The 10621-nt window shown below is 54.0% G+C and overlaps 2 protein-coding genes across 2 annotated transcripts; both read right to left on the reverse strand.

The window, feature by feature from the left end:
• Window positions 1-224: 224 nt before the first annotated feature.
• On the reverse strand, window positions 225-1374 carry LOC149808611 (uncharacterized). Its single transcript, XM_089995232.1, has 2 exons — window positions 1060-1374; window positions 225-728 (listed from the first exon to the last, which is right to left on the reverse strand). The coding sequence occupies exons 1-2, from the start codon at window positions 1372-1374 to the stop codon at window positions 225-227; spliced, it is 819 nt and encodes a 272-aa protein (XP_089851358.1).
• A 1333-nt stretch (window positions 1375-2707) lies between these two features.
• Window positions 2708-5338, reverse strand: LOC149808612 (ribonuclease TUDOR 1-like). Its single transcript, XM_089995233.1, has 5 exons — window positions 4961-5338; window positions 4472-4747; window positions 3298-3956; window positions 2984-3038; window positions 2708-2917 (listed from the first exon to the last, which is right to left on the reverse strand). The coding sequence occupies exons 1-5, from the start codon at window positions 5336-5338 to the stop codon at window positions 2708-2710; spliced, it is 1578 nt and encodes a 525-aa protein (XP_089851359.1).
• Window positions 5339-10621: the final 5283 nt, after the last annotated feature.

Below are 10621 nucleotides of genomic sequence, written 5' to 3' on the forward strand. Positions count from 1 at the left end.
TCGGCGTCAAAAATCTGCCGCTACAACAGACAAAGACGAAGAGACTGCTTGCAGACTACTCTTACGGCACGACACCTCGTTGACTTTATTGTGTCTGATAACCTGGACACCACACCCATCGTACAATGCCTTGAAAAAGGGTCCACAACTGTCTGTAGCCGTAGAGAATCACATCACAAACGCGTCCAGTGGTGTTCCTCGTCTCCGAAGCCATCTCCCACGATTCAGCTCACACTGTTCGCTTCAAGTCGCACCTCTGGGATGTGAGAGTTGGAGAAGTCGACGCTCCAAAGCGGCACCTCGCCGGACGTGATGCCTGGAAATCCAGACAGCGCAGCATCCCGCGTGATGATCGTCGTGAGGACCACGAGCAAGCCGATGCCGGCGGAGGAGACGTATTCGAGCGCACGCATGCCACGGAGCAGGCTGAGGGGGAAGATCACGGTGAAGGTGAGGACCACCATGATGCCGCGGCCGTTGTTCTTGACGAGAAAGTGCGGCGCATCGGCGCCAAGGATGTTGATCAGCGACTTGGAGCCTAGGTCTGCTAGCAGGCACATGTCGCCGGTGAGGTTCCCAAAGAGTAGGATGATGTTTGACCACTGTGTGAACACCATGAATGGCATGCCCCCGACGTGGTAGGTTAGCTCTTCGTACGTGTACCTGTTCGTCCGCTGCGCTGCGCTCAACAGCAGCCCACAGGTGTACGTGTTTGAGATTGCCACCACCTGCAAAAAATGGCCATTTGAGCAGATGCAAACTAGGGGTTAGGGGTAAATAAAAGCGTCTAGTTAGCGATTATATTATTTGTTTGAGAGTAGAGTCACAAGCCCAGTTCCAGTTTTCTCGATCTAGTCGTACCTAGTGCTGCACCAGCCAACAAAGACAATGCGAGACTCCTCCGCTGCAAGGATGTTTGAAGGAACTCCCAAAACAGATCGTGAGGATCGTTGCAATATCAATCCACAGAAAACTTCAGAGAAAGCAGGTTTAATCCGTCACGAAGGCTTGAACGTCCCGATTTTGACGAGCTCGGTACTCGACAGGGTTTTGCATCACAGGGTTATTGCCATCCCAGGAGACATCGTCATAGCGCTCGGGGCAGGCGAGGGGGCGCACGAATGCAACGATCAGACCAAGAAGAACGCCAGTCTTTGCGAAAGCATAAGCCATTGGCAGGACCGATGAGCCCAAGATTGCGAGAACCAGCGCCATGATTGTGCTGAAATACAGCTTAGACTGTGAAGCTGGAGCTGCGATTGGAGGAAAGCTGGTCTCCACATTTGGACTTGTCTGCTCAATAGCAATTTCATAAGAAACTGGTAAAACGGCCGTCGGCCGCCTGATTACGTCTGCTTCAATAGCGTTCGTCATGCTTCAGACAACCTCAAACTTGCCAAACACCTAAATTTCTTAGCCCACACAGGCAGAAGTGCACAAATTTAACGTCATTGAAATCACAGGACGTGCATGCATGTCCTATGTGTCCTCCTCCGCCCAATTGCACGCCTTACAAAGGCAAGTCACCGCTCATGGACTACCTCAATGTATCTGGTGAGGAGTTCTTATTGCAGTCGAAAGAAAGAAAGAAAGAACGGATCAGTAACAGCATCGTCTGATAAATTAAACGAACACGGGATGGTGATCAGCCACGTGACGTGTGACTGGGTGCTCTAGATGCTATCTCTATGTCTAGATGACGTCTAGATGCCGCACGCACTTTGCAACGGTGGACACGCGATTGTGTCGACAATACGTCTGCTAGCTGGGTCCAAGCCTTGGGCGTTTGTCCTGCCGCACGCTACACCGCAAGGACTTCCTTGGAAGTAATGTATGGTGGCGTTTGGTGCTGTCTGCGATCTATGTTCAGTCTTGTTGTAATTACATAGACAGGAGTTGAACAGGCAGCACAGGCAGACAACACTAGTCTCACCATCGCAACAGATAATCACGGAACGTCAGCTGTCGGGACAGGCATGCCTGTCCGAAACTCACTGCAGCTCACACAAGCAAGGACCAGAGATATCGCCGGTACAGCAGAGCATTGCCTCTGCACCTTCCAACGATGAGTTCGCGCAGCGCGCTGGTGGTGAATCTCACTTGTAACCGATACCCCCCGCGGGAGCTGCAAGTGCCAGGGCGTTGAGCAACTGCATCGCTGGCTTGCCCATGCGTCCAAACAACTCATGCGACAGTGGGGAGCAGGCTTAGCCATTGGGGTCCGCAGATTGGTGCTTTGTGCGCTTCACCTGGTCCCTCTCCGGTCCAAACTTCAGAAATAATATGCAGGATGGCAACTCATCAGAACACAATCAACTCTTATATAGAAACCATCCATGGATGCAACCCCGACCAACGCTCTCCAAACGTATTCCAAAATAATCTCCACTGTCGGTTTGTTGATCCTGGCCTTTTCTAAACCAAGAACATCGCAATATCCTGATATACATAATCTTTTGGGTCCGCCCCCTGAACAAGTTCTTGCGTTGCTGATCAATGTGTGAATACCTGGATCAGTTTGACGTGAAGTTGAAGACAACCATCATACTAACATCGTCGTTACAGTACGCTTGCACGGTCGTGTCGGGGCATCCGAGATGAAGGGCTCTAATATGTGGCATGCCGAAGGTCATTCGGGCACCAAACATCCCAATTGCCCTGAAGGGAGCCACCAAAGCAGAGTTACCCCACGCAGGGTGCTCATTGCTCAGCGGCGCTTGCCGCCAAGGCCAGGGAAGTCATCCTCGTCGTCGCTGTCGCCTGGGTCTCCATATCTGAAGATGCCCTTGTGCTTTCTGCGAGCAACATCCTCAAACTCCGCCAGTGCCGACACGGCGCTCTTGCCGGCAGGTGTCCGAACAGAACGGATCGATGGCAGCCTCGCAAACCCAGTTTCCAGCATCTCCGCGTTGATGCTCTGCACCGCAATCCCGACGGTGATTGAACGATCCAGTCATTGGCACCAACCAACGATAACACACACCTGCCACTTGTGTGCTGCATCAGTTGCTAGGTCACAGAGGAGAACGGGAGAGAGGCTGCAACAGACATGCGAAGCAATTGTAGTGGATGGAAAAACCGACTACAAACTGAAAAGGCATGTCACGAGCCCACCACCGCCAATTAAGCCAATGAACCTGCAGTCTCAATGCCAAGCGATGTGTGACCCACACAGACTGTCACGCAGATTGAATCAACAGTCGAGCGAACAGGCAACCAACGGCAAGGGCGAGCTTGTGTGCTATAGCAGGGTCGGCTTGTCCTTTGTTCAGATACTGGATCCCGCAACCTATTTACAGTGGAGCAAATGCACCCCTTGCCCTGCATACCTCAGTGATGTCATTCCCTGCTTCGTTCCCTGGCGTGTACAGGGTCACGTGTGCCAGGCCAGCGGCGTCACGAGCATGCGTCGACTGGATCCGCTGCACAGTCACTGTCTGACACATGAGCTTCTGTCCCCCCCCAACCAGGGCAGAGAGCGCTTCAGCGGCACCGTAGCCAAAGTCCTCAGAATCGAGCTCCGGGACCGTCAGATACGCGAGCTTCGCACACTGTGCCAGCGGTGCGACGGCTGCGAGCGCAGCGTCCATCGGGCGGAGCTTGGTAGCCGGTAGCCGCTCACTGTTGCCGTAGTCCATGAAGTAGATGTCAAAGGCCTCATTTGCTGAGTGTGCATTGATGACCTTCTCGACGTAGCCTCTGTACCAGAGTTTATCGGAGCTGAATTGTGCGAGGACTTTCGTGCCGACCTTCGGAGCAGTGCCCCAGCCGTCAAACGGCTGAAGCACGGCAGCCGCCGCTTCCTTTGTCACCCAAGCAACGCGCGGCTCATCCAACGACTGCAGACGTCTCTCATTGGTGAGTATGGCACTTCTATTTACCAGAATAAGGATCAACCCCCATGTTTGCCAGAAAGCCATGCACTTCCAAGCATTTGGACCGGCAATTTGAAAAGTCTGTCGAAACGCAGCTCAGAATCCAGAAATCTCATTCTTGCGGTCGCTTGTGAGGTTCTCAAGTTTTGAACGGACGCTGCCACCGCTTGTGAGACTCAGCTTTGCACAAGCCATTCCACGATGGATATGTGCATGGTTTGATTGCGCTATGGCTTATACTTTCAGCAGCTTAACACAACAACGCAATATGCAGCATGCAATCAGTCGCAGCGAAGAAATGGGGTTGCCAGCAGAGCACTCGCTGTGGCAACAGGGCAGAGGGACCTGCAACTGTCTTTCACAGAAGTGGTGGAGTGATCTCATGCCCGTGTGATTTCTCTGTGTACAGCTGCATCATCCGTGTGCGCACAAGTGCTAATAGTCCGTGCAATCACCATCACCCGAGGCAAGCGTGCCTGGAATGCCCTGACTCCCATAACCTGATCTGGCATATCTTCGTCTTGATCTTCTACGCAATACACACAGATCCATCTTCAGTAAATCAGGTGATGTCGAACTGGTTGGGCGCTGCGCACCTGGATGTGCATGCACTGGCCATGTGAGACATGGGTGACAGTGACTGGCTTGCAAACAGTGGCGCCACCGTTGGTTGCAGAAGCGGCAAGCTCTGCCTCCTCTTCCGGCTCGGTGCTCTCCACATAGTCAGCCCACACTCCCTTGCGCAAGGCCTTCGCCGAGTCCTGTGCAGACATCAGCTGGGCTGCCTCTGACACGCGGTCTGGGGAGAAGCTAGGGTGCAACGAGCCAAGCCCTGCAGAGAGGAGGGCAATGGAGTAGTCCACCTTGCCCACCTGTATGCCAACGGCATGCTGCTATTATTGTTCTGGGCCACTTTGCATAGGATGGCTGGTATCACTTGGCCAAACGAGCACAGGCGTGCAGCGCTATCCAAGCATGTTTACAAAGGAGACGTAGCATTGCGCACAAGTCACGCGAATCGCTCCCCCACAAGCCACACAAAACCAGAGCCAGCGGCGGTTCAGATGGCGGGGCAACCGACGCACCTGTATGCGACCAAGGAAGGTTCCGTTTTTGTCGACGCTTTCGATGTTGAGCAAAACATCGCGCTGCATGAGCATCTCGCGTGCAAACGCAAATGCCTCACTGCCAAACGGCTCGGCGGCTTGCGCGGGACTGGAGCCACGGGCAGGCATCCCACGCGAGGGGGTCCGGACTCCGCTCGGAGAAAATGCAATCGCCACGCTCTCCTTGGGAACAAAGATCTTGATGCGTGAGCCGCTCATGACATGCTCCACAACTCCCGGAATGTCCCTCGAGCGCTGGAAGAATGGGAGGTACTGCTTTGCTCGCGCGCCCGAGCCTGGCACGCTCACGTCGTTGGTGCGCACATGCCCAGACTCCTTGCCGCTGTGCACTCCCATGCGCTTGCCCTGCAATCGTGGCGTTTTGTGAGTGCGCGTTGCACGGCCAAGTGTTGATTGCATCACACTCCTTGACCGTGGTAGCAGCGCCAGCACAACAGAATGCTAGTGGGAACGCGAGGTATGGACGGCGCACATGCATCCAAGCTCCACACAATCCACATTCAGAGTGAACATGAGGCACCAGAGGTACACACTAGGTACAACAGGCTCGCATCAGGTGCGAAGGTGTGATGGGTCCACATCCTCCCTAATAGCGACGATCACGGGCCATGTATGGAATGAAAAGGCAGTGTAATGTGCGCGGCCCGTGCTAGTGTAGAACATCTCAGAAAGGTGCGCCTGAAAGGCACACTATCATTTTAACGAATGACACTGCGCGACCACGCAACCACGCAGTGTGAACACAGAGTAAACATGCCACACACCCGCGCGTACTCCTCAGCCTCCAGGAGCTGTGCAAACACGCTCGATCGCTCCTCGCCCTCCTTGGCAGGCTGCACAGTCGCAAAGCCACGGCGGACGACCATCTCCGCCGCCTCCTGGGGGCCCTGGGAGCTCTCCACGCTGACATTCCCTGACTGGATGACCAGGTTGTCGGCAGGGGCATCAGCGTTGTTGGGGACGATCTTCCGGCTGTATTCGATGCGCACGTCCACCTCCTTGCCAATCAGATGCTTGCGCAGAAAGTCGCGAGCGTCCTGTGCGTAGGACTCCGGCTCTGACGCGGCCCCCGCCGGACGCATGCGCGGGGCGCGGATGCTGCACAATACAGGGTTGTCAACAGGACACAGTGGCTCTTGGAGTTGCCAATGTCCATGTGCATGCGGTAGTGCTGTAAGAAGGCACATCATCATTACATCATTACATCATCATTACATCGCATAGAGAAAGAGCAAGAGCTACGGCTTAGGCCGAAAACAACCACATCATTACATCATCATGTCGGAATGTAACTCAGAAACCAGGCAAGGGCGACAGCAGATCTTGCTGGACATGATGACCGTAGTCATGACGGGAATCAACTTCCTGATCATTGCCTTGAACAGACAAGACGGGTCGCAGCATGAACTGCAATGTACTTGGCAGTGTAGTCTTGACTCTCTGCTCACAACCTCTACCTTGCTGCGTCCCATATCTGGCACCGACAAGGGATGCGGCGCATGACGCACAGTAGGTTTGGTACAGACAAACAACATACTCGGACAGTCAGTTGTTGACGCATGATGTCGTCACGCATGCCTGTAGACCCGCGAACTAATCTTCGCACTGGTGGGGCAAGTTACAGGGCTACACGACAGGATGTATCATCACTGGTAAACAGAGTCTGATGAAATGACAGACTCATCGCATCATGCAACAAGACATGTCGTCAGGGTGCATGTGCAACAATAGCAACACATGAATCATGGCAACACGCCACCGTGCTGGGTGCAACTGTGCGCACCTGGCGAGAGATAGGCGATGCTCGACGCCATGTGCGTCCCGCACAAAGAGAGTGTCCCCTGATTGCACCTCGATGACTTTGCCTTTAAAGTGGTTCCCGATGGGCGCGGTATTGCGCACGGGCGGCACATAGCTGGCCCACATGTTCAGCTTGCCCTCCTTGGCAGCGAGCTCCTTCAATTTAAGGTCCGAGGCCCCGCTCGGCAGCATTCGAGCACTCCACTCCACATACTTTGCGAGACCCTGTTGCAGGAGTACGTCTGCCAGTGAGCTTGCCTTCCCCTCGTCCTCGAAGATCATCGCGCCATACACTCTGCCCTCCTCTCCTTGGTGAAGAACACACCGCACCTCCCTGCACGCTCGCCGCGCGCTGTGTCAGCGAGCGAGGGCGGCTTACGGCAGCGTTTTTCCAGACCCTGTAATTTGCGGATCGTGCTGCCTGAAAGACCGGCTCCGAGACTGCCACCGTTCGCAAGCAGTCTTGCCGATGGCTGGCATGTTACGATTCGTCAGCTCCGGCACAGATGAGCAGCACGCCAGGTGGAGTTTTCGTAAAATTGTTCCGTGCAGTCGCGTCTTAGGTTTCGAACATGCAGGGCATGCTAAAGAGCGGGTCACAAGGTCAAGCGGAGCGCGCACTTGTTAAGGACCTTCATCTCAGCAAGGCCCTTGGCGGCGAGGCCAAACGGCTCAGCATCAAGCTGGCCGTTGGTGTTGCGCCGGACCTGGGGGCACTGGGCACCGCACAGATTGAACGTGAATGTTGCACGATCCAAGAGGGTGATGACCTTAAACGTGGAGCCCGTAAGCACCTGATCCACCACCGCCGGCACAGGACGACCTTTGCCCTGTGTGGCGACAAACGTTGAGGCATCTGCCGCCGCGGTGTTGTCAAACTTGAAGACTGCTGCTGCCCTGACGCCCGGGTCACTCTGGAACACCCCGAGACCTGCTGCCTCAGCTGCTGCACAAGCTTCCTGAAGCGCGTCGTAATCAGGTGACTGCATTTTGGGGTCATTTGTCTCCCGTACCTGCAGGATGTGGGGATGCCGTTGGAGATGTCTGTGAAAAAGAGTGAGCAGCAGCGTTGCATTCTCAGCACTGTCATTTTCCAATACGAATTCAGCTGCCATACATACCTTGGCCCACCCGGTTTTCACTACCTCCAGTCCCAGATTGATCTTCACTTCCGCGCTCGATTCGGAATTGCCGTTGGCAAGGCGCTGGACGTACACGGTTCCGAACTCGCGGTCAATGGACTCCACCTTGTAGTCGATCCGAAAGACGCACTTCTGCAAGTCAAAGCTATGCTGGGTTATTGCCTGATGCGTTAAAAGGGTGCGCGTATCTGCTTTGACGGCCAACACAACATTATGCATGTTGGACCCGCGCCACGGGTGAGCCCAACCAACCCTCACACTAGACTCCGTTGAAGAGGTCCAACGACTGTTCCGTTCTGCACCCCATGTTTCTCAGCCATTGATATACACTTCACGTGGTAACCAAGCATACAAGCATGCAATCAACAATGCGCGCTACAGGCAGAAAATTGGCCTGCCATAGGGTTCGCACCTGTCCGATAGCAAGGCGTCTCAGAAATTCCCGGCTTTCCCAGGCAAACTCCTCAGAAAAGGTAGTCCCGTCTCGCCTTGGCTGCATAAAAGCCAGTGGTTCGAGTATTACGATGGAAGGCGCAGAAAGTCGTGAGATCATGTTTCTGAACTACCGACGGGGATGCGCGATGGGTTGTCCAGGGTGATCATTTGATGATCTCGAAGCGCAGATACGAACAAGTAAGCAAGCACGTAAACTATTGAGTTACGTTGATATGAGTGTATTCCAAAGATCGTTCAGTTCTTGCCGATATCGACAAAGTCAGGACAGATGTTCATAGCGACGACCATGGTTTAACGACTGGACTACAATTCCAAGAGTACAAGAAGATCTGCGCGTAAGAATGTGATCAAGGTATGTCAGCAAACGAATTGTTCGATGCCTACGAGACAGCCGTTCGTACCAAACGCGGTGCGGACAAGGTTGCTAAGTTGATACGCTTCTCCGGAGCAAGGCCATTGGGCAGGCGCCCAGCCCCAGCGATGACCACGCAGTCTCCACTTTGAACCTCCTTCACTACTCCGGCAAACCATTGCTTCGCCATGCTGAGAGCTGAAGCAGCAGTGGGCCAGATCGTCAATACGACAGTTACCTCGCAACCCTGAAACTGCGTGCCTTCTAACGAGATCACGGTTTCAGCAACAGGGAGGACAACACGGGCAACACTTTCGGCATTTTCGTGATATGTTATTGATCCCGCGGATGTCGGTGTATGGCCCATTGTACAGCAAGAACACTGGAACCTTGTGGCTCGAGAGAGCTCTGACTCGGTGGACACTTGTCCAATAATGTTCGAAGATAGGCGAATATCGCCTGGCCTTGTCATGGCATACGAGGGAAGGCGATGGACATAACACCACATGGACGAACTTTGCAAGAGTTCGTCCATGAAAAACTTCTCACGCAAAGCTGGAGTGTTCCGGTCGCTGAGGAGCAGGAGTGGTACCAAATAGTTGTTGAGCAACGACATGGAATGCAACCAGGAATCCTCGATTGTTTGGATGGTATAATGTATACTCACCGCCATGCATTCCAGATCGTCCAGTAGAGCTTGCGCATTGCGAGAGATCACGCGCTCGAGTATGCACATCAATTTCATGTGAGACCTGTTGCGCAGCATGAGTGCCACGGACACTGTGCACCAAAGGCGGCTCACAACAAGTATGCCCATCCTCGACAGAGTCCTCTATGGGACTGCCCCATTCCCGGTGCGGCTGGACCTATGGATTTGTGCTGCGAAGACGGCTTCTCAAAAACCAAAATCAACACACGCCACCCGAGAGGGCCGGTGTTGACAACGGGCAAAAACGGCTTGTCAAGGGCGCCCGTGCCATTTGCCAACTGCAGCGTGATGGTTGTGGTGGCGGCTGTACCACGTCACCATAAGCACATCAAGGAGCTCATGTTACAGGTGAGTTGCAAGTGTTTTGCTCACTCGCTACGTGGTTGTTCTGATGATGACAATGATGATGTTGTTGAGAATAACTAGTAGATATACTGCTCAGGTTGTCTACGATATTCTACGGTATTCTATCTGTCTGACGTTTATCTATCTGTCGGTACCTGTGGAGGTTTCTAAGACTGACCAGGGCTCCTCGAAGATCCATCATGGGCTGGCTGCGCATTCGCACCGCGGTGGACGTGGTGACACGCGTGGAGCTGCCCCCTCGGGCAAGCCGCCTGGCGACTTCAACGGCAACTGCAACCATTGCGGCCAGCCTGGCCACAAGTGGGCCGATTGCAAGCTGCGGGTGAAGAGTCTGCCTGCGCAACCTGAAGCCTTCGCCCCAGGCTTTCCCAAATCGGGTGTGATCGGTGCCTTCTCAATGTCTAGTTCCATGTCAAAGACTCTTGTTGAGTCTGGTGCCCTGTCCTTGGAGTCTGATGCCCTGTCTTTGCACAAGTACGACTGGGTGGTGGATTCAGGAGCATCTGTGCACATGACATGCAATCGAGCACTGCTCACGAACTTCACCGAACTGACAACTCCTATGGAAGTTGTGGTGGGAAATGGGCAGCACTTGATTGCACCAGGAAAGGGAGATGTCACATTGATGGGTGAGTTCGGGCCGGTCGTTGCTACCGAGGTACTTTGGGTGCCTGAGCTTGTGGGAAATTTGTTCTCGCTGAGTGCTGCTCTTCGCAAGGGTGTCACATGCACTGCTGTTGGGGATTGCCTCGAGCTCACACGTCAAGGCATGGGCATACTCTCTGCAACTGAAG

Source organism: Nuphar pumila, unplaced genomic scaffold, assembly GCF_984573655.1.
Source record: "Nuphar pumila unplaced genomic scaffold, dmNupPumi1.hap1.1 HAP1_SCAFFOLD_2635, whole genome shotgun sequence".
NCBI classification, from domain to species: Eukaryota; Viridiplantae; Streptophyta; class Magnoliopsida; order Nymphaeales; family Nymphaeaceae; genus Nuphar; species Nuphar pumila.

What these genes read in the sequence shown, in the direction of transcription:
- LOC149808612 (XM_089995233.1), bottom strand. Translation starts at nt 5,338, where the DNA reads ATGGGAGTGCACAGCGGCAAGGAGTCTGGGCATGTGCGCACCAACGAC. An exon ending in CCTTCCTTGGTCGCATACAG is followed by an intron (nt 4,748 to 4,960) that starts GTGCGTCGGTTG and finishes GTTGGCATACAG; the next exon opens with GTGGGCAAGGTGGACTACTC. An exon ending in GCCAGTGCATGCACATCCAG is followed by an intron (nt 3,957 to 4,471) that starts GTGCGCAGCGCC and finishes GCGTTTCGACAG; the next exon opens with ACTTTTCAAATTGCCGGTCC.
- LOC149808611 (XM_089995232.1), bottom strand. Translation starts at nt 1,374, where the DNA reads ATGACGAACGCTATTGAAGCAGACGTAATCAGGCGGCCGACGGCCGTT. An exon ending in CCTGGGATGGCAATAACCCT is followed by an intron (nt 729 to 1,059) that starts GTGATGCAAAAC and finishes CATTTTTTGCAG; the next exon opens with GTGGTGGCAATCTCAAACAC.